The 24,265-nt window shown below is 39.2% G+C and overlaps 1 protein-coding gene across 3 annotated transcripts in view; it reads right to left on the bottom strand.

The window, feature by feature from the left end:
• The window catches only part of LOC122641111 (tRNA dimethylallyltransferase 9), a 52,347-nt gene that overhangs the window by 3,228 nt on the left and 24,854 nt on the right, over positions 1-24,265 (bottom strand). For all 3 annotated transcript variants that reach the window (XR_006329810.1, XM_043834433.1, XM_043834432.1), the window contains exons 7-8: positions 21,275-21,369; positions 13,133-13,227 (exon numbers count right to left, since the gene is read on the bottom strand). Coding sequence is in view for 2 of the 3 variants with exons in the window: in XM_043834433.1 (XP_043690368.1) it covers positions 13,133-13,227; positions 21,275-21,369 (190 nt within the window). In the remaining variant the exon portion in view is untranslated. The remainder of the gene's footprint in view (positions 1-13,132; positions 13,228-21,274; positions 21,370-24,265) is intronic.

Here is a 24,265-nt window from a genome sequence, read left to right on the forward strand (position 1 = left end):
GCACATAAGCATACTATTAAAATGAAAACAGTAAATTACGCTTGAAGAACCTAAAGTTTAAGGGAACTACGTTTAAGGTACCTAACATTTTAAGAACTACATTTGGGGTACACAAGCACAGTAGTGATAAGGAGCTGTTAATATAAAATGATGAAATGACCAAAATGTCCCAATTTCATACATCTATTAAAAAGATTTCAATGGAAAGGATATAGTTCAAAATCATGTTTTTTCATTTCTTTTAACCTTTCATTTGGATCATGGTCGTTCATATAACATTTTAAACCAAGGTACAGTCTGATCACACCATTAATAGTTTCAAAAAGATTGTAATTGGATTGATATGATTCAACCATAATGTCTTAACATTTTAAATGTTTGATTTGGATCATGACCGTTCAATTAGCATTTTAAATCACGATAAACACAATTGTACAACCTGATCTAAGATCAGAGCATAATAAAATTCTGAAAGGAAATGATACAATTCAACAATTATATTTTGGTATTTTCAGACCTTTAATTTGCATCATGGCTATTTATTTATCATTTTAATTCATGAAAAATATAATGGTAAAGTTTGATATATGATTGGATCATCAGAAGCATCCAATCACATGATTAAAATATTGATTGCAAGATGCAAGATTAAATGCTTTTAATGATCCAATCATAAATCAGCGTTTACAATTGTGTTTATCATTACTAAAAATGTTAAATAAATGACCATGATGCAATTCAAAGGTGTTAAAAATTATTTATCCACCGATGATATACATATTGTTTCCTCCTTTCCTAAAAGGTCCCCCTACATGGTTGGATAGCGTAGAAGTCCCGGAGCGGCAGTGTTGTTATTTAAAGCTCCCCTGTTAAAAGCTCCGTATGATATACATATTGTTTCCTCCCTTTCCTAAAAGGTCGGTCTTTTAGAGGAAGCGGTTTCTACAGTCTGAAAATGCCAAAATATAATGGTTGGATGGCATCTCTTTCAGAATTTTATGACCGTCAGATTTTAGATCAGGTTGTACAATTATGTTTGTCGTGATTTAAAATGCAAATTGGACAGTCACAATCCAAACCAAATAGTTAAAATGTTAAAACATTATTATTGTCTAACTTTCCAATTAGAATTCTTTTTAAGTTATTGATAATGCAATCTTCAATCAGACTGTACCATGATGTTTGACATGATTTAAAATTCTATATGAACAGTTGTCATACCGTGGGGGTATTCTGAACTTATTCTTCTTCTATTATGTTTCTTGTATGTGGGTTTTAGTCCCACATTGCTTAGTTGTATTTTTGTCATGATTTCAATGTTATAAATAGAACTGCTTGGGATGATAATTAATCATCCAAGCCTTACTCTTATTCTGAATCTGTCTACATGGTACCAGAGTAGATTTTGAATTAGGGACCACCTCCCTTCTAATTTCCGATTTTTGTCTCTCTCTCTCTCTCTCGATCTTCTCCTCTCTTCTCTCTCTTCTTCCTTGTTCTGCATTCTCACATAGGGCAGCACTAATGAGGTGATCATTAGATCCAGTTGCTGCCCCCATCACCTCATTACAATGATACACAATTCTGCTCGATAGGAACCAGCCACACCTGCTTGCGATATTTGGATCTTCAATTTTTCTTTGGATTGCTTCTATTACACTTACAAGGAATCAATTCCTCCCTTTGAAGGCCACGAACTGCAACAGGATTGCCCCTTTTGGTTCAGTTCTTATCTCACAATTTTTGAAGACCTCCTTGAGATCGATTCCACCATCACAGGGTTTTTTTCCAAAACCCTGACACCTATCGATCTTGGGGTTGCTGCTGATTTTTTCAAGGGTGCTTCTCCAATCATAAAGGCTATCTCGACTTCAGTTCCAGCCACTTCCCTACAGTTTTTTGGCTCATTATCCTCTACATCGATTTCAGCAAATCAGGGTTTTTTTCAAAACCCTGCCAATATCGATCTAGGGGTTCTACTTGGCTGCTGTTTCTGATTTTTTGAGACATATATACTACCATTGAAAGGGGATTCTCCTCCAATTTTCAGCTCTTAACTTGAAGGAATATTATTGGGTTTCTCTGCTGCCAGTATGGATGATTCTGCCAAGTCTACAGCTACTTCGGATCAGCCACTTCATGATGGCCAAAGCAAAACAGACTACCACAATTTTCCACCCAATCCTATTAAACTAGATGGCTCAAATTACCTTCTATGGTCCAGATCTGCCTCCTTTGCTATTGCTGGCCGTGGTCTCACCAGCCATATTAATGGCACCAGTGTTATGCCAGATGAACAAGGACCTGATCAGGAAAGGTGGCTTGCCAACAATAGTGTTCTCATGTCCTACCTGATTGGTTCTATGACTTTAGATTTGCAGCATAATTTTCTTCTCCTTGACATAGCCTCACAGATTTGGGCTGCTTGCAAGGAAATCTACGGGGAGCTTGGCAATGATGCCTAAGTATATAAACTCCGGAAGAAGGTCCTTCACACCACTCAGGGAGAACTTTCAGTTTCCAAATACTATGCTACTCTACGCAGTCCGTGGCAACAATTGGACCAGTTCTCTGACTTTCACCCTACTACAGATACTGACATTGCTTCCTATAAGAAGCATGTGGACAAGATCAGGTTATATGATTTTTTGGCTGGCTTAAATGTGGAGTATGATCAGATTCGTGTTCAAGTGTTGGGCCATATGCCTTTTCCCACCCTTAAACAATCTTATGCCTGGGTGTCCTCTGAGGAAAACCGTAGGGCTGCCATGCTGCACCCACCTATTACTGACAGATCAGCCCTCAAGGTTGCTGCCCCAGCTACTCCTGCACCTGTTGGTACTGCTTCTCTTGGTGATTCTACTACAGGGACTGTTGTTTGTAAGCACTGTCACAAACCCTACCACACCAAAGAGAAGTGTTGGAAACTTCATGGGAAACCAACTGACTTTGAAGCTAAAAGGGCTGCCAAGACAAAAATAAAGACAAAGACCAAGGCCCATCAAACTGAGACTGTTACTACAGCCCCTGCTACTGACACTGGTCTATCCCAGGATGATCTACAGGAACTCCTACGTGTGCTAAGGTCTTCTGCTGCTGCTGCCTCTACTACATCAGCTACTGCCAACTCTTTTGCTCCTTCAGGTTCACACTTTGCCCAGTCAGGTATTCCATTTGGAGGTCATTGTGCTTTTGTAGCTTCCCATCCTTGGATCATAGATTCTGGAGCTACAGATCATATGACCGGTTCCTCTAGTCTGTTTCACAGATATTCTCCCACTTCTGGGAAAGACAAGGTCGAAGTGGCTGATAGTTCCCTTTCTTCCATATCTGGAAAAGGAATCATCAATTGCACTTCCTCTCTTCCCTTGTCTTCTATTTTGCACATTCCTAATTTTACTACTAACCTTCTTTCAATTAGTAGTATTATTCGTGATCTTAACTGCAAAGTCACTTTTTTTCCTTCTCATTGTGTGTTTCAGGATCTGGAATCTGGGAAGACGATTGGATTGGGTAAAGTGCACGGTGGACTGTACCTGCTTGATGACGGTTGCTTCTCTCCACCACCATTACCTTCTCTGCTACACCAGAACTCCTTGGTCTCTTCTGAACTCTACCAGTGGCACTCTAGGTTACGTCACCCCCTTTTAGGAATTTTAGCACATTTATTTCCTAGTTTGGTTACCCTACATACTAAGGATGACTTTTTTTGTGAGGCTTGTGTTCTGGCCAAACAGACACGTTCAACTTATCCAATTTCAAATAAAAGGAGTTCTTGTTTTCAATTGGTGCATTCTGATGTTTGGAGCCCTAGTCGTAAGACATCTATTTCTGGTCATCGTTGGTTTGTCTTTTTCATTGATTGTCATTCTAGGAACACATGGGTGTATCTTTTGCAGACAAAAAATCAGGTTTTTTCATGTTTTCAGCATTTTCATAAAATAATCCAAACTCAATTCCAAGCTACTCTCAAAATATTGAGAAGTGATAATGGAACCGAGTATACAAAATCTCAATTTCAAAAATACTTGGTTGATCATGGCATTATTCACCAAACTAGTTGTGTTGATACCCTTACCCAGAATGGTGTAGCAAAACGAAAAAATCGTCACTTGTTAGAAATGGCCAGGGCTTTTATGTTTGCTAGGAATGTCCCATCTCAATATTGGGGGGATGCGGTTCTCACTGCAGCCTATCTCATCAATAAATTACCTTCTCGGGTTCTTAACTCCCATAGCCCGACTGATATTTTATTGGGGAATACCTCCTTTATTATGCCTCCAAAAGTGTTTGGTTGTGTGTGCTATGCTAGAAATACAAAATCTCCAGGCAAACTTGAACCCAGGGGGTTACGTTGCATATTCTTGGGTTATTCTCCAACCCAGAAAGGTTATAAGTGTTACCATCCCCCTTCCCGCCGTACTTTGGTTAGTATGGATGTTGTCTTTCATGAGACCCTTTCCTATTATTCTTCACCACCTCTTCAGGGGGAGAATTCTAGTGAAAATGTGCTGTTTTTTCCTCCTTTTGAGGTTCCTCCAATTTTTAGCCCTACGGTTGCTGCCCAGTCTCCTACGACTGTTGTCCAGCCTCCTTTGAATGCTGCCCAACCTTCTTTGATTGCTGCCCAACCTCCTCTGGCTGTTCCCCCCTCATCCGAAGGGAGTCCTTTACAGGGGGAGACCATGGAAAAGAGTGTTGTTAATGTTCCTATTAAGGGGGAGCTGACTCCAGTCCAGAGAACTATTGGTGAGGTTTAGAAGAGGATTGACAACTCCAATATACTCACCTATCAAAGGGGTGGGACCAACAGAAGGCAACTTCAATCCACTATAGCACCAATATCCATCCAGTTGCCGGCTCAAGATCCAGATCCTTCCTCTCCTGGTAAGCCCTCTTCTCCCGACCTACCTATTGCTCATCGCAAAGGTACTAGGACTTGCACTTTACATCCCATATCTCGTTTTGTTTCTTATAGTTCTTTCTCCTTCTTTTCGTGCATTTGTATCTTCTCTTTCTTCTGTTTTGATTCCTAAAAATTGGCAGGAAGCATCTACAGATGGAAAGTGGAAGGCAGCAATGTTGGAAGAAATGAGAGCACTACACAAAAATAATACGTGGGATCTTATGGCTCTTCCTCCAGGGAATAAGCCAGTGGGATGTAAATGGGTCTTTGTAGTCAAACAAAAGGCTGATGGTACAGTGGATCGATATAAGGCACGTCTAGTTGCAAAGGGGTTCACTCAAACTTATGGAATTGACTATCACGAGACCTTTGCACCAGTGGTGAAACTCAACACCGTAAGGGTGTTATTATCTTGCACTGCAAATCTTGGGTGGGACCTTCAGCAGTTGGACATAAAGAATGCCTTCCTTCATAAGGAGTTTGAGGAAGAGGTATATATGGACATTCCACTAAGCTTCTCTGATGACAGGACCAAAGGCAAGGTCTGTAAATTGAAGCGTGCCCTTTATAGGTTGAAGCAGTCACCTAGAGCCTGGTTTGGCAAATTTCACAGGGCGATGATTTCAGCAGGTTATAAGCAAAGCAATGTTGATCACACTTTGTTTATCAGACGAGTTGGTGACGAGGTAACTCTTCTCATAGTCTACGTGGATGATATTGTGGTCACTGGTAATGATGGTGATGCTATCAAGAATTTGAAACTCTTCCTTAGCCATGAGTTTGAAGTTAAGGATCTGGGACCCCTGAAATATTTTCTAGGGATAGAAGTTGCTCGGTCTTCAAAGGGCATCTTACTTTCTCAACAAAAATATGTCCATAATCTGTTGTCTGAGACTGGGTTGCTAGGTTGTCATCCTTCAGATAATCCTATGGAAGCTACTACAATACTTAAAGGAGAAAGAAGGTGAACCGGTTGACAAAGGTCGTTATCAGCGGCTAGTGGGCAAACTAATCTATCTCTCTCACACACGACCTGACAAAGCCATTGCTGTAAATTTGGTGAGCCAGTTTACGCATGATCCCTATTCTTCTCACATGGAGGCAGTCTTTTGTATTTTGCGGTATTAGAAGTCTGCTCCTGGAAAAGGTATCCTTTACTCTCCCAATGGTCATCTGAAGGTTGAAGCTTATACTGATGCCGATTGGGCCGGCTCCATTGACAGAAAATCAATTTCTGGCTATTGTTTGTTTGTGGGTGGTAAACTTGTCACATAGCGTAGCAAGAAGCAGAATGTTGTGGCAAGGTCCAGTGCTGAAGCAAAGTTCTGTGCAATGGCACAAGGAATTTGTGAACTTCTATGGCTTAGAGGATTATTGTAGGCATGGTTCAAAATCTCGCGATATTTCGCCGAAATATCGCTTAATTTCGTATATCTCTAGCTTACCGAGATGCGAAATCAGGTCGAAATGAAAAAATACCATATTTCCTCGATATCTCGTGAGATATCGACGAAATATGGTGTTTTGGCTTAAAGTGTCACGTGAAGGGGGGCTTTAATACAATATTTCGCAGATTTCGGTCCATATTTCGACCGAGAGCTGCATTTGCTAAGGAATTTCAGTCTTTTGCCTATTCTTCCACTCTTCCAAGCTCTCATCCAACACTCTAGCCATTGTTCAAGCACATTGTTGTCGGATTTTCGCCGGTAAACTCATCGGAGGGTCATCTAAGCTCATCATCCAAGCCTTTTTCCACTATTTAAGGTAAATTCTATTTCTCTAAAACTATTTTTTTGAAAAGACTATGTACAAATTTTGTTGGATGGTGATGATATTAATATATGTTAGATACCGGAGGCCGATCTATAGCCTCACAGTGTTGAAATTTTTTTTCCATATGTATTTTTTTTTTTTAATTTTCTGGTTTTAAAAATTCATTTTCCTACAATTAAAATAGGAAATAATTAGGGGTAATATGACTTAGATGGTAATGAATTAAATATATGTTAGACACCAATGGCCAATCTACGGCTTCACGGTGTCGGATTTATTTTTCTGCTCTTAAATAATTATTTTAATTTTTGAAAATTAAGAAAAATATATAAAATAAAATTAAAAAAAACAGAAATAAATAAGGAAAAATATGAGTTTTAAGTTTAAAAAATAATGAAAAAATATGAATGTTATTTCTATATGTTTTGAAATGCATTACATGTATATTATGTTTACTAATTTTTGGTTTTGTTGTGTTAGGTCAATACTTATATTAACATTATATATAAAAAATTGGTTTTAATTATGTGAAAAATATAAGGGTTAGGGGGGAAATATTAAATAACTATACAAGTGTATTAGTAATCTAAAAGTGTCAATTGAAGTGCATCTACATTAAGTTTTTTAATTATTTGTGTTACTTACATTGCAGTAAACAAGTATCATTATGGCGGATCGTGATAGTCAACGTGCGAAGGACAAACAAAAGGTGGGGGAAAGTAGTCAACAAAGGGGGCGGAGGGAACAAAGAGAACAGAGGGAACAAGAGAGACCAGCCAGCCAACATAGGGGTGACATTGCATGGTTACATGGCACTCCCATTGATGGAGATAAGAGAAAATCTATATGTAACTATTGTCATATGCAATCTATGGGAGGTGGGTCCAGTAGACTTAAACAACATCTGACTGGAGGATCTAAAGATATTGTAGGTTCTCATATGGTCCCTACTGAAGTAGTCAGGGAGATTGGTGATAATATGAGGGGAAAGAAGAAGAGGAAGGCTGACAAGCAAAGGATAAGAGAACAACTTGAGGATACAGTGAGGAGTTCGATGGGAGGAGGAAGACAATACAATGATGATGATGATGATGATGACATTGTAGTACCGATGACATACAAACAAGCAGAGAAGGCTAGGGATTTTAGGCGGACTGTTTCAAGGAGTAGAGTAAGTTTTCAAGATGATCGCGAGACAAAGAGTAGGGGTAGTAGAGAGAGCGGCGAGTTCTAGAGGTCCTAGATCTTTGAATCCTTTTAGAAGATCACAAAGTGTGAGGGCAGCCCCAACACCTCTACCAGATGCAGTACCACCATCAACATCCGATCCTAAATTGCATAAGAAGAAAGGAAGCAGTCAACCCAGAATCAAAGGAGCATGGAAGGGGATGAAGGGATTGGTTAAAGAATCAATAACTAAGTTGATGTTATACCATACCATCCCAGCAAACACTGCGCAAGGCCCCCATTATGATACCATGATAGATACCATTGCAGAGGCTGGCCCAGGATTCAAGGACCCTACCCCATATGAGGTAATTAATGTTTATCTACCTCAACAAAAGAGTGAGATTGATGAGTACATTAGTGAGATGAGGAATATGTGGGAGACATATGGGGTGACTATAATGGCAGATGGATGGACTGGGCCTCTACAAGAAAGTCCATCATCAATTTCATAGTTTATTGTGATGGGAGGACAGTATTCCTCAAATCTGTGGATGCATCCAAAGAGATAAAGGATGCAAAATATATTTACAGATTATTAAAGGAAGTAGTGGAAAAAGATGTGGGTATTGAGAATGTTGTCCAGATTGTAACGGACAATGGAAGTAACTTCAAGCTGGCCAGTGAGAAGATGATCAACAATAGTAAGTACCGGCTCTTCTGGACTCCTTGTGCAACCCATTGCATTGACTTAATGCTAAAAGATATGGGAAAGTTAAAGTTGGTGAAGACTATGGTTGAAAGTGCAAGACAAGTCACCAACTTTGTATACAACCACTCCTATGCACTCAATCTATTGAGGGAAAAATGTGGGGGTAACTTGGTTAGGCCTGGCATCACAAGATTTGCCACCAACTACATTGCCTTCAAAAGCATTAAGACAAAGAAGGCCGGGCTGAGAAGCATGTTTGCTTCTGAGGAGTGGTTTGAATGGAAGGGTTCCAAGACTGCAAATGGGAGGGAAGCACAAGCAACGATGTCATCTGAGGACTTCAAGACCAAACTAAGCAAAGTGGTGAAAGTTTTGGAGCTAGTAGTTAAAGTTCTACATGTTGCTGACTCCGCTCTGAAGGGCCCAACCATGCCAGTCCTATATGCTGCAATAGACTTGATGAAAGATAGTGTCTATAGTGTGGCTCCTCGCAGTAGCAACCACTTCTTAGATATCATAAATGCTCGCTGGGATAATCAACTTATGCATCCATTGCATATGGCTGGTGAGTAAATTTGTTTTATGTTTACTAATTCATAGTATTATTATTTACTAATTACCTATGCATTTGACAATACCTCTATTCTATATGTCATATTTCAGCATACTACTTGAACCCTAAGTATCAATATAACAATAGGCTTGGGTTGGAAACTCAACTTATTGATGCTGTGAAACAAGTAGTGAAGAAGTTGGAGCCAGATGGTGCACTATAAACAATTTGCAACAATGAGGTGAGTTCATTTGGAAACTCAACTTATTGATGCTTTCAAATAAGTAGTGAAGAAGTACTTACTAATTTTCCACATGGGTGTAGATCAAGGTATTTAGGGATGCATTGGGAAGTTTTGGAACTGAGGCTGCGATACAAGGCAGAGCACGTGGTGATGCTGGTAATTCTTTTAAGTTTTAAATTACATATGTATTGAAATTTGAAAGTTGAAACAACATTTGACACATGTCTTTTTTGTTGTAAACTTGTAATGCAGCTGAATGGTGGGTGTTGTATGGGGAATCGGCTGAAAACTTAAGAAGAATAGCAATTAAAGTCCTTGGCCAAACATGTTCTGCATCTAGTTGTGAGAGGAACTGGAGTACCTTTGCACTCATCCACTCCAAGAGGCGCAACAGATTGGGGTCTCAACGTTCATCTGACATGGTGTATGTGCACTATAACTTGAGGCTGAAACTGCAACACATACGCATGGGACATGAGGGACAGAGGGGCACCATTGATCTAGCTGACATCTTTCAAGTTGACTCAGACGATGAGGACCCTATTGTGGATTGGGTGAGGGATAGAGGTGAGCCAGTGTTGGATGAGAGGAGGTAGGATGGTGCGGGAGGTAGGCCCCTACATGAGACAGTCTAACAAATGATGATGGTGATGAGCGTGATTGGTGGTGATGGTGATCTATGGTACGGTGGTGGTGATGTGGTGGTGGGATCAAACACGATCGCTGTAGAGCGAACCTGATCACATGGACATTGATAACCTGGACATTGATAACCTATCTAGCTTTGTTGGTGGTTTGAGTATGGGTGATAGGGAGGGAGGACCGACTGGACATTGGTGCCCCATCTTTTGATGCACATACCACTCCATTGGCATCGGATTATGGTACATCACAACCTTACGGTGGATATGGATATGGATCATCATCATATGGGCAGTTTAGTGGGGTAGGGGACTATGACTACCAGTCCCAGTCCCAGGGATATACTGGATCATCTTTTGTAGATAACATCTTTGCATACCTTAGCGGACCTAGCTACCAACCTCACCAGCCATACATGCAGCCAATGCCATCGTCTCTTGTGCCGGCGCCAACATCATATCACAGTGGATCATCTTCTTCACGGACTGGATCGATTGGTAACCCTAGCTTATATCCTAGGATAGGTTACCTACAGTATATTGATGATTCCATTTACTACACTCGTTTCTTCTCCAATTCTATATCGTGGTCCACATATGTCCTTCAAACAGAGAGCAATGGACGTCTACTCCAGCGAGGCATGAGTGGGATTGATCCAGGGAGGCACAACAACTACTATTAGCAGTTTAGCACTTGTAATTTGTAACTTAAGTTGTGATTTCATTGATCTATGAACTTGTGAGTTGTGACTTGCGAGTTGCGAGTCTTGTGATTTACTGACTTTGACACTTAGTGTATTGCCTTTAAGGCTTTAAGCGAGTTATTGAATATTATGGAGTTTATGAGAATCATGGTACTCATCAATGTGTATTGGCTTTAACTTGATATGTGATGAAGTTAAATACTATTATTAAATATTAACTACCTAATCTATGTGTATTTAACTATTTATACATTAGGGTCGATGACCGTATGTCAATCAAGGGTGCAAGCCCAAAACACCAATTTGAATTCACATTTTTACAATTTTATGGTTTAAATGTGTTTATTAAGCTTAAATAAGGCTGTCCATGAAGTTTCAGGCCTAGATATGGCCAAATACCCCCCGAGATGGACCCCCGAAATATTGCAAAAAAAAATGCAATATTTCGATCATATTTCACTATATTTCGGATATCTCAGATATCTCGGTAGGCCAGAGATACCGAGATATCGCGAAATATTAAACCTTGGTTGCAGGATATCGGTGTGGTTGTCCATCTTCCAATGATGCTTTATTATGACAATAAAGCAGCCATTAGCATTGCTCATAACCCTGTCCAACATGATCGCACTAAGCATGTGGAGGTTGACCGACATTTCATCAAGGAGAAGCTCGAAGCCGGACTCATCTGTGTTCCCTTTGTGAAGTCTGCTAATCAGTTAGCCGATGTGTTCACTAGGGGACTAAGTGGTAGAGTGTTTCTTCCTATCTTAGTCAAGTTGGGCATGCATGACATATATGCTCCAACTTGAGGGGGAGTGTTGGATTGTATGGGCCAGAATACCATGGGGGTATTCTGGACTTTTTCTTCTTCTATTTCTTCTTCTATTATGTTTCTTGTATGTGGGTTTTAGTCCCACATTGCTTAGTTGTAATTTTGTCATATGATTTTAATGTTATAAATAGAACTGCTTGGGATGATAATTAATCATCCAAGCCTTACTCTAATTCTGAATCTGTCTACAACAGTCATAATCCAAATCAGAGGTTAAAAAATGTAAAATGTGATGTTGAACTAGATCCTTCCAATTAGAATCTTTTAGATAGATATAGAAACCTAGGGCCTTTTGGTCATTTGATCATCATATGTTTACACCTCCTTAACACCATTTGTGCTTGGGTACCTTCAACAAAATTTTTAAAACGTTAGGTACCTTAAATGCTATTTCCTTTAACGTTGAGTACTTCAGGTGCAATTTTAAAAAAAAAATTAAGGACACAAAAGGCAAGCAAAGAAAAAAAAAATACAATAGCAAAAAACACCTTATATAACAAACGCCACCACCATAGAGGAAGACCAAGATGCTTGCAGCACAGCATGGCATGGAGAAGAATGAATCAGTGAAGTAGAGTACCATAGTTGTCAAGGCACCTAGGTGACCCAAGGCTTTGAAGGGCCACCTAAGAACTTAGGCAACAAGGCCCTAGTACAGCAACAGAAACAACATTACAGATTGAATCTATGCACTAATTTGCCATTATATCTAGCAACATCAATACTGCAAACCCAATGAATATATACTACTCCATTAGCAACAACATTACAGAAATATCAAACCCAATAAATATATGATACTATTAGCACTAACAACATCAACAGCAAAAATAATGAAACAAAAACAAAAACAAAAACAAGAAGAGGAAATAGAGAGAGGGCATCGGGGGACGACATGGGAGAGAAGGAGGGAAGCAGGGAGAGGCAGAGAAGGAGAGAGAGAGAGAGAGAGGGTTTAGCTTTATGTCTGTTGAAGGTGAAGAAAAAGTGGCCATGTGACTCATACATCATGCCTCCATCACCCATAAAAGAACATTTTCTTAATGATGCATTTTAGATAATATATATAAATAGGCATAAATGGTTAACCAGGGACTATGTCTAAAACTATGAAGCCTAGCAGAAAATCAACTGTTGTCATAAGGATGCCTGATGTAACAAGGCGACTGCCAAAGCACCTAAGCATCCAGGCAGCTGGACATTGCCTTGGCCCATCTTTCTGCCATGACAACTATCCGTAAACAAATGTGGATTGTAGCAAAATATATCTAGAAATAGTTTGGTTCCAAGAGCTTCAGTTATGGACTCCTAGAATGCACATTCCCTATTTGTCTTTTTTACAAATGCATTCATATTCAACCATTGTTGCAAATAATAAATTGAAACAAAATCTTATACTGTTATACCCAAAGAAATCCATACTCAAAGGCTCATTTCGTATTTCTGTTTTTACTTTATTTTTCTAATAGTAGAGTTCTAGGGCTTTTATCTATTTCGTACAGCATTTTTCACCTTTTCCATCAGTTCTTGTATAGCATATTCTCACCTTTCCACATATTTAAGTCTATATTATCATGCACAAACAAAAATATCTTACCTAGATGCTTTCTGAAATTCTGCCAAAAAGGAATAGAAATCTCCTGCAGAGCTCCTTCCCCCTTGTTCCCTACACTTTACCAGGTACTCCATAGCCTGAAGTACTATGATTTGTTTAGCCAAAAGTAACCCCTACCAATGATGAAAGATATCTGAAAACAGCATGCTATTACTTTGTAAAATAACACTAAAAGATAATAGAGATCAAACGAACTGTACGTGAGTAAAGAGAAGACGGTTCCATAAAAAATTGTCCCACGATATGAAAAAGAACAGATTTAAGACCGCTAAATCAAACAGTATCCAATTGCTAAATATAATAAGTAATATCAATAATAAAGAAAATGAAAGAAAGGAACTTCGGCCTTGAGGTGATAGTCATTAGTGTTTCGATGTTGTGCGCCACCTCCATACACTGTGAAGCCTCCATCTTCTTCCTCTGAATCATCGTCTTCATTATATATATGTTGTCTAGGCGGAGGATCACGAAAATGGTTAGGTTGCAACTGCTGGAAACGTTCACTATGATTGTCCCTATCGTTCTCGCGATCTTCTGGAATATGATGGCCAGCGGGTCGGCCATGGTGAGAGCCCTCAGTGCGATTATTCCCACCTCCTTCTTGAATTCTGTTGAGCCCTAGGTCGGTGATGGCTTTACGGATCTGTCAAAACCCATTCTCCATGGGTCGTTGTTGATCTTCCAGTACTGCCCAGAGGGCGTCAACTCCCCACTCGGCTCCATTTTGATGAGTCATATCCTCTCCGTCGTTAGACATACCAAGCCGCTGAAAAGCTCTGATACCACTTGACACAGTAGAAGGAGGGTTGGGCTAGATATCGTTATAGCACTAATGACCCTTGAATCCACACGGTAGAAGATGAGGACGAAAATGGCAAATTTCAATAGATTTCCAGATCAAGATTACAAACCCTAAAGAGACCTTATATAATAGGTCAAGGTACAATTCGAAATTAAAAAAAAAAAATGGGCAAAATTCAAATTCAAAAAAATGAACCAAAATTAAAAAATAAAAATTTGCTCCCAAACTTAAAAGTCCCGGACGGCCTAGAAAACGAAGGGTTTTTCAAGTGGATGCCTTGGTTGAACCGGGCCCGGTTCACTCATAGATCTTTGCGCGCCATTGCTGAAAAGATATTTTCATGGCGAATCGGACGAGAAATGACAAAGTTACGCCGTCCGGAAGTTGGCCTTGGGTGTTTTAGTAATTTTTGCCAGATCGGTTCACTTTCTATCAGTCCAGAGAATCCAGGAACTGGGCTGATACTTCCTCTACACCAAAGAGTTGAAGAATGACCTGACAGAAAGCTGAATAGACTTCAACAGGGGGCCAAGAAAAATAGAAAAAAAGTATGCCAAGAGAAAGCATGAAATGGAAGAAGAGTTTCATCCAATCCTAGAGGGAGCAGCAAAAAGATCCAACAGCAGAAGAAATCCTAGATCATCATGAAAAGATCTCAATCGAAATCATAAATGACTTGATCGACAATTCAATTGAAGTTGTGGATCCATTTGGAGCGACAATATCTTGTTGTTCATAAGGAGATTGATATGGTTGAATTCTTCCTCCACAAATCTTGGATGTGGGAGGAAGGCAATAGTTGCTGATTTTGATCGTGAGAAGCGTAGGATCATCCCCACCTCAAAGCTGAGGACTTTGGATGCTGATGATGCGGTGAAGGTTATCCCTTACTATAAGACTCAAGGACAAGTCTTTTCCAACCACGGAGGGATGACGCAGAAGCAACCCACGATTCAGATCATGGTTTGGTTCAGAATTGGTATGTCAGGGCAAGATAGTCCTTTGATTAAAGTTTGGGGTAATTATGTAATTTTTTCTTATTTTTTAAATAGAGTTTTAAGGCAAGTTCATGACAGCTATCGATTAGGAGTTTTTAGAGTACAAAATACTATATTTTTTTAGCAGTTGAGTTGCTTGTCAATAGGAAACTAGTTTAGCTGTCCAAGAGTACTAGATTTAGAAGATTTCCCAGTTTTTTTCTATAAATACATGTAACCACCCTCTCCTACGATTATGTGTCAATGTATTGATTTTATTTGATTTTGGCAATGGCCTAGCTGGTTCTTCTCTTCTCTCTGCTCGTGATTTGGTAAAAGAATCTCTCTTTCCTCCTTTTCTCTTCCCTTCTCTCTTTTCCAGATCTCTCTCTTCCTTCTCCACCCTCCGCTCTCCTCCCCCAAGGCTTAATATTTTCTCTTCCTTTCTATTGTTATTGATGAAGATAAGTCATCTAACTATCTAACACCGTGTTTGGTTGCCTAATTCTGTGGGATGTAATTTTCCAGACACATGAATCTTATTTTAAAAAAACTGTTGGGTTGAAAAAAGCGAATTACCTTCCAAAGATTTACAAAATCTAGAGATTCATCATTTTAGTGTAAAAAGTGAAATCTTAAGATTTCACCTCATGAAGTGAACTCCATATTGAAACAAAAATTTGAGACAAGGTATAAAAGGGCATGTATCTTCAGATTCACGACCTGAAGAGCTGCGTTCGAAGATCTTCTGCAGGTACTTCCTTCCTCTCCCTCTCTCACTCTATGTCCGTCTCTCTCTCTCTCTGTCCATCTCTCTGTCTGTTCCTATCTTTCTCAGATTCGTTTGCAAATCTGTTCATTTTTGCAGGATCTTCATCCTGCAACTAGTGTTTCATCCCCACGAAAAACGGAGTTCGCAACCTGCAAACTGAAGCTCAAGAACAGCTCCGCAAATCGAGTTTGTGACCTTCAAATTGAGCTTGCGGCCTTCAAATCGAGCGTGCAATTTTGTTCTTGCCCTAAAGCATCAGATTTTGTTCTTGCTTGCCCTAAACTATGATTTTATTCTTGCCCTAAATCTCAAGTAAAACCCCTTCTTCTCTATCTCTCTGCAACAAATCGCCTCTTCTCCCCCGTCTCTTGTTTCACAGTTCTCCAAGCCAATCAATGAAATATGTTCTCTATTTCGTAACCCTTCGGCTTTGTTTTGTAGAAACCCTACCAAGACAAGAAAGAGAATCAGGGTAACAATCAAGCATCTCACAATAATCTCACGGTTAAGGGTCAGGTAAACTCTCCTTCTCTTTCCCCATCCTATGTTTCAATTTTTGGTTCTGTTCATCAATCTACTGTGAATTAGCTTTTGAGTGATGGTTGTTTGAAACTATTCCCATCCCATATCATAGATCTGTAGACATACACAGATATTTAAACACTTGAACCTAGACCTCTCTAAGGACTAACTATTGCTTCTCTGACCATATAACACTAATTAATCGATCAGTTTAATAGCTAGCAATCTGAGATTATTCCTTCTATAGTGTAGGACAAACAATAGAAACAATTAGAAAAAAAAAAGAGGAGAGACAGAAAACAAAGAAAAGCACAATCAAACAAATGAGATGGAATTTTGAGAAACTCCAACTAGAAAACCCCAAGAAGATAATGATAAATTCCAATATAATTCCTTTCTTCTGCAGATAGACATCACGTGGAAGCAAACTTCAATCCTTTGAACTCCAGATCTACCCATTGGCTCTCCTCAGATTTGGAGGGTGTGATCCTGTCTTAAGTCTGTTCTTTCGATAGTAAGTTCATCTCCATCCAATGGCTAAATGTTGTTGTAGGCTGTAAGTTGCTATTTGTAGTTAATACTTACTAATTTTGAGATACCCCCCTTATATCTCTTGATCCAGCCATCAGAATTGGCTTGGATTTTGAAGAGTTACTCCATCATAAGATCCCTACCCTTGACTGGACTGGTTGCCACATTAGATTTAGTCTGTTGCTAATTTTGTGTCATGTTGTTTTCCTGAGTTTCAGCACCCAGGCTGGTCTGCCGATTGAGAGGGGTACCCTGCTATTCAGTTTCATCTCTTTGGGGGGGGGGGGGGGGGTGATATTTAAGGAGTGTTACAGGCTTGTGCCTCTGTTATTAGCTATTGTCTAGGTGGGTTTACTTTCTGTTGCTGGAAACTGGTAATATTTAGCAACCTAAATTGGCTGCAGATTCAAATCTATGTGATTCCTTAATTCTTTTTAGGTGTCAATAGTGATCATATGATATAATTAGCAGTGTCTGTGCATTCAAGAGTACCATCATCTTGTAATGTACATGTTGTTTCTGGATTGCAACTCAGGACAGGTGAGTCAGGTTACAGACAACCAAAGCTGGACAACACTCCCTCAAACTCAACTCAGCCCAATATGACTAGTTTGAGTCTAACTTGATTCATGTATCAATTCCTACTCATAGTGCATATCTTTGAACTTGCCTTTGCTGTAATATGTGAATTATAGCCTAAACCCAAGAAAAGCAAGCACTAAAATCAATAAAAGACATTGTGAAATGGAACATGTTAGGAGGGTTTCCACTTTCCTCTTACTCACAAGCTCATTCTTTCCTCTGTTTTTTTTTTTTTTTTTTTTTTTTTTGATAGATAATATAAAAATTTCTATGGTTTGAAATAATCAGAGATATGGAATGGCATCGGTTGTTACTATTTCCCATATATTACTTGGTTCGTAAATTACAGTCCACTGAACTATACCTGATTGTATATATTGCATTTTAGAACTTTAGGACTGTGTTTTCCCAACATCATGAATGTCAAGGTTTTGTGGCAAGGTCTCATGGTTATTTGTAAATTCCAAGCTCCACTGGATGGGTCTTTAGCTCAAATTGGTAGAGCACTTGGAACATGAGCATGTTCCAGGGATCGTGGTTCAAATCCACCAAGGCCCTTTTTTATTCAATTGTTCATAGCATAGTTAGTTATGGTAATAATCTACACAATTTCAAGTGGTGTTTTCCATTATCTTTTCTTTCTCAAACATTAATTTCTTTCTTTGGGATATATGGATCACAAAAGATGTCATTGACGTTGTTCAAAAGCTTGACTTCAACAAAGGAGACAATTAAAACCATATATGGGCTTTCTGATGTGTTCAGTTTTCTTTTTTTAGACTTAATTTTACAACTTGGTAGTTGGACTATAATAACTAGTCATTCCGTGGATTACAGTGTTCTTTTTTTTTTTTAGTTGCATCTTTGGGTAATGATATTATCATTATTAGAAGTAAGAATTTAGTGATTGTGACGGACTGTTCACATTTGGTTATTTATGTTGGATTGCAAGGTAATGGCACAATTACATAAGTAGTGGGGTAGTGTTAATAGCAAAGAATGGCAATTAGTTTGTATAGGAGGAGGGAATTAGTCTGTAAGAACTCTTTTTCTTGCATATATTGGGCTGAAACAAGAGTTAACGAATGACAGAAACATGGGAACCAAAAAGTTTTTAAATCGGATTCCAGATGAATCCAACTGACAGACTCAAAGTAACCAACCAGTTTTTTAGGAAGAATCAAGTCACAGAATCAGAGTAACCACACAGTTATTCAGGAAGATTCATGTTACAGAATCAGGGGACCAAATAGTTTATTTTTTCCGAAATACGAATCCACAGAAAGTCCATCTAGAGATCCCCATTCAAAATCAATACATGCTCCCACAGATTTACGCAACCAAACGCGGTATAAGGACCTTATTTTATTGGAACTAAGCTTTGGGTTGGGTTAAGTATGTGTTGGACCTTTGATCCCGTGGGTTTACTTTGTAATTGGCCAATTTAATGAGCCTATAATAAGGGTCAAAAGTAGGAAACCGGGATTTACTTCATTAGTTTAATTAGTCTTATTTTGAGTCTGTTTTTTCTTTAATATTTCACTTTCCTAGCCAATTTAGGTTACCTTTTCAGTTAAGGATTGGGTAAGGCCTTTCCTTTTTAGTGCCTAAGTCTATTTTTGAGTCTTCTATATAAGTTTGTAAGGGGCGCCAACATTGTACACGGATTTGAATGAATAGAAAAGTTGCTTATGCAAATTTGAAATCCTGAGATAGGATAGGTGAGAGGCCTAGGGTGAGATGCCCATTCCATTCCTCCATCCCTTCCATCGGTTCTTGATTCAAAACCCTAGTTCAGTCAAATCGAGTTCACGAGTGCTACAAGCTGCTGGGATTTCCTGAAGATTACCACATCAAGATCATTGCTGCTTCAATAAGTTACAAATTTGTGGGTTTTTATTTGTTACTTCAACCAAGGAAATTGTTCCCTCATTTAAGTTCCCGTTGTTCTGTTGGTTCCCTCATATGATTTCTTGTTTATTGGAGGGTTTTCTATTTGATCCTGCCTGGGATTAGACCTATTCTGGATTTAGTCTTACATTAGTTATCCTTTCTCCTCTAATTTCTCTCCAATCTTTGGACAGCACTCAAGAGAATTCTCTCTCCTCTTCTCTACCCATCAACAACTTTCTCTTCCTTTTCCCTCCATCAATTGATAGTTCAGATCTTAAATTTTAGGATCTAAAATCCCTACTTTGTCTCTTTACAACTTACCCATTGATCACCCTCTTTTCTCTCATCAATCCATCCCATCAATATCTCAAATTCTGGTTGGATATTTTTCATTTATATCTGAAATTTCAGGTATTAACATCAGGTATTACTAATTAAATCTGACCCTAGATCTGAACAATCATAACCATTAGATCTGTTCAGTAGATCTAGCCAATTTCGGCCCTTGAAACAGAATCTTGGAGATTGGCCCATCACCTGCAGATCCATATTGATCAATCTGCATAAGATGTAGTGCCAGGCGCAAGGCAATGAGGCTAAGGCATACACCTCTTGCCTGAGGTACAAGGCCACAACTGAGACACGACTTAATAACAATGGAGATAATAAATTGAAGAGAATTACTTGGACACCCCCTAGACTATGGTCATTTTGCTTATTCTCCCCAACTTTTGAAACAATTACTTGAACACCCCCTGCATTTTACCATTTCTTTCAAGTAGGTCATGTCCGTTAGTTTAGTGAGGATGTCATCAGTTAAATTTTTTTGTAATGCCTAAACTACCCTTACAGGGTACTGAAGTGACAGATTTACCCCCATCTTCTTCTTCTTCTTCTTCTTCCTGCAACCTACCCCACTCCTACCACCCCCACATCAACAGCGTCGGGTGATTCCGATCGAAACATTGGGGGATTCTGATTCAATTTCTGAAACATTGGGTGACAAGCATCAAAAACCCATTCCTTCTGCCCTAAATCCAGTAACTACTAAGCTGTGCCAAGTCCCATGCCATTATCCCAAGTTTCTCCATGACCCATCATCTTAATACCAGAAAAAACCAGAAAAAGACGAAGTGAATAGAAAAGACCAGTGCAGTGATGGACCAAAGACCAACCACATGTAAACCCTTCAGTATTACACGATTTCATGCCCCAAACCACACAGAAAAGCCAGCCTCTAATTTGAACTTGGACACAGTCAATGGGGTCAGCCATCATATGAAGACATTAATGTCACACATTGAAACAGATCTTAAAAACTATAGAAGGAATAAAATAGCAGAGCCGGAAACAGGAAAGTAAAAACAAACAAAAGAAACCATTAGAAGAAATTGACAAATGACAACCGTTCACTGCAAGGGGCAAATATATTTACAAGCTGAAATTGAAACTTGAAACCCACACCCAATAATGGGAGCTCCTCTTTTTTACACATTTTCTTCTCCAAAAGCCGCAAAGGTAATCTCTCAACAATCTCACCATCAGAGCCTGTGATCCCATCCCGCATTTTCAATTCTGAAAATGCTGTTCTTCCACCAGCTGAGTTAGGGAGAGCTTCGAGCCCCATGAGCCAGGCAATGACGCTAGGCGAACGAAGCTGCTTCTCATTATCCTCCGTTGTGGGTTGCAGCAGGAAGAAGAAGGGTAAGTTGGTCATTTAACTTTCTGTTGTTTAGTTCTAATTGCAATTCCAAAATATCTTTTCAATCGATACTTGAAATACTATGATTTTCAAGAAGAAGAAGAAGAAGGGCAAGTTGGTCATTTAACTTCATAAGTTTCAGTTGAGTAACTCATAAGGGAAAAATGGACATTTTCATTTAAACACTAACAGCAGACTAACACCGTCAGGTTTCAGGGGGTGTCAAGTAATTGTTTGAAAAGTTGGTGATCGTAAGCAAAATGGCCATAGTCTAGGGGGTGTCCAAGTAATTTTCTCTAAATTGAAAAATATATAATAAAAGCAATAAGAATTCGAGGAATACTTGTCTATAACCAATTGCTCGAGTGGCAGAGTTTGAATTTGGAAGTAGACCCATATCAAGAAGCCATCTGGCTTCAGACAGTATTCCCTCGCTTCCTACAGTCAAAAAGTGCTGTCAACAAAAACTACAACACACATTTCAAATATTAAACTTTTTTAAATGATTCAAGTGTGTTTAAACTTGATTGATTCAAGAAACATCAAACTTTTCAGTGGGCACATCACTCCTTAGGAGGGGTTTCATGTCAGACCATCCAAAACCGACATTTTCAGTTTTTATGGGATCAGATTGATCAAATACGTGAGGATTGAGAGACATGACTTACCCAAACATAATGTGTAACCTGCAATCAACTAAAAGACAGAAAGTAGATGTAATACTCCCAATTCTAAACTCAGATCATATGTGCATGGTAACATGTGGATACATGTGACTTTCCCGATACATAATGCGACACCTTAAGTCAAACAATGAATAGATATAGATGCAATATTACCTTGTCAACATTTCTTACTTGACCAATAGAGAGATGATTGGGTCTTTTTGAATGTAAAGTAATAATCAACTTATCCCTCAAAAACAAAACTATTTGATTCAGGGCACTTGCAAATCACTGTAGTTCTGATTGGGTCAACCATGTTTCCCTCCGGGTTGGGCATATTTAAATATGTCCGTGGAAGGATGATGCATCAATCAGACCATTGGATGTCCAAGGAACAGTCTGGATTGTACACATGTCAAATTTCAATCCCAAATTCAGTCATTTACCCTCTCATGTATGTCCATGCATCCCCTGAGTAATCCATGCACCCTCTTGATAGTACAGAAATTTTTTGGTGCTTCATTTTGCCACATGGAAAAACAAATTTGTGCTGAAACTTGACGTGTGAGCAGGGAACCTTGGTGTCTACCCATCCACCAACTTTCAGCCCCATGCGACTTGCCATGTGGTAGAAATAGGTCTTCCAACCAGGATTCCTTCCTAGTAGGGCCAACCAGAAAATCTTCTCCCTTATTTAAATTGTGCTTCTAGTTGTGTAATAAATTTCTTTTACAAGCTACGCAACAAAGATGAAGAACAAATAGGTCTCAAAATAAAGTACAAAGAATCAAGTAAACCTTGGGGCATATAACATGTTCAATCGTTCATAAAGTATGCAGCACCACCACCAGCATGCAATTCCCGAATCCCCTGACACTAAGAGAGGTAGCAGGTAAACATAAACAAGTCCCCATGGATTAGGAAGCATCATTGATGATCACCATGCCACCCCAACATAATTTCAATAAAGATAACACTAAGATGCAACGTTTCGAGTATCAGGAGTGGATTTGTCTGACAGGCCAATCTGGATTGGGATCGGCCAACACCGATCCATCCTATTCTTGCTAATACCTCACAGTAGCAGTCAAAGATTATGCGGGATAGGCTGACCAAAATCAGGATAGGCACATCCCGATTCCATCTCTGATACTGAGCTTTAAATTTTTGGCATAATGCCTTATCAGCTGTGTAGCTTCTCGAGTTGACTGAACCCAAAAGCTTAAACCACCATAGAAGTCAAAAGATAAGCCCTACAACTCAATGCCTTCACTGCCTTATTCTCTGTTTGCCTTACAACTCAGCTGCATACTGTCTCCGGAGTTGATTACCCAATAACTTAACAGCCCTAGAATACCATCACTGCCTTCAGTGCCTTGTACTCTGTTCGTGCAAATGACAGAAAAGGGAAACTTTTATAGATGATTTGACTCAGAATCCCACACAACAACAGGACTTGAACTTCTCATTAGCCATTGTTATATAAGATCAGCTAATATAAGTTCCACCGTCAAAGCAGTGTGGACTGTGGAATGATGTAGACCCTTCCAACAGTACCCTCACACAAAAATCTAACCGTTGCAAAAAAGAGGAAAAGAAAAAACAAAGTCAAAGTCCAGATACCATGAAAGATTTCGACCACTAGATGTGGGATCTTTTCCCCAGGTATTTCCTTTAAAACAATTGGAAATCAAGCAAGGATCGATTCAAGACAAGAAACAAAGAGGTGAGAGCTGAGAAGAAAAGCGAAGAAGAGGAGATGTGCCAAACCGTGGGAGAGAAAAGCGACTTCTCTCCCCTATATTCTTTACTAACCAACTCCATAAGAATTACATACACCTCCATAGGGAGGTAAAAGGTAAAAAGGTAAAAAAGAGAAAATTACAACTGAAGATTACAATACAATAAACCAATAACTAAAGTACCCCTATTACATAAACTCTAACACTCCCCCCTCAAGCTGGAGAATAAATGTCATACATTCCCAGCTTGCACAGAAGGGTACTGACCTGGTGAGGAATGAGTCCTTTGGTTAAGATATCTGCCAATTGATCATCTGTCTTCACAAAAGGAGTACAAATGCAACCAGAATTAATCTTCTCTTTGATGAAATGTTTGTCTACTTCAATGTGTTTTGTTTGGTCATGTTGCACGGAATTTTGAGCAATACTATAGCAGTCGTATTATCATAATAGAGCCGCATAGGTCCCTCAGTGTCAAATCCCAACTCGTGGATTAACCTTCTCAACCATATGAGTTCACATACTCCATGAATCATTGTTCTAAATTCTGCTTTTGCACTAGACCTAGTTACAACAGGTTGTTTTTTGCTCCTCCATGTAACCAGGTTACCACCTACAAATATACAATAACTTGATGTAGATCGTTTGTCAGAAACTCAACTAGTCCAATCAGCATCAATATAGCCCTCTATCCTCAAATGGTTGTGCCTGACATATAAACGTCCTTTCCCTGGAGAGTTTTTCAAGTACCTGATGATGTGATATACAACACATAGTTCGAGATCTCGCCGAGTTTCTCGGTTTTTGGAAAAGCCGAGACGAGACTGCCTACGAGTCTCAAAAGTGCAATATCTCGGCGAGATCTCGGTGAGATCTCGGAGAGATCTTGGATCTCGGTTGGATCTCGGTTTTGACCCATTATTTTAA

Source organism: Telopea speciosissima, chromosome 9 (genome assembly GCF_018873765.1).
Source record: "Telopea speciosissima isolate NSW1024214 ecotype Mountain lineage chromosome 9, Tspe_v1, whole genome shotgun sequence".
Classification (NCBI taxonomy): Eukaryota; Viridiplantae; Streptophyta; class Magnoliopsida; order Proteales; family Proteaceae; genus Telopea; species Telopea speciosissima.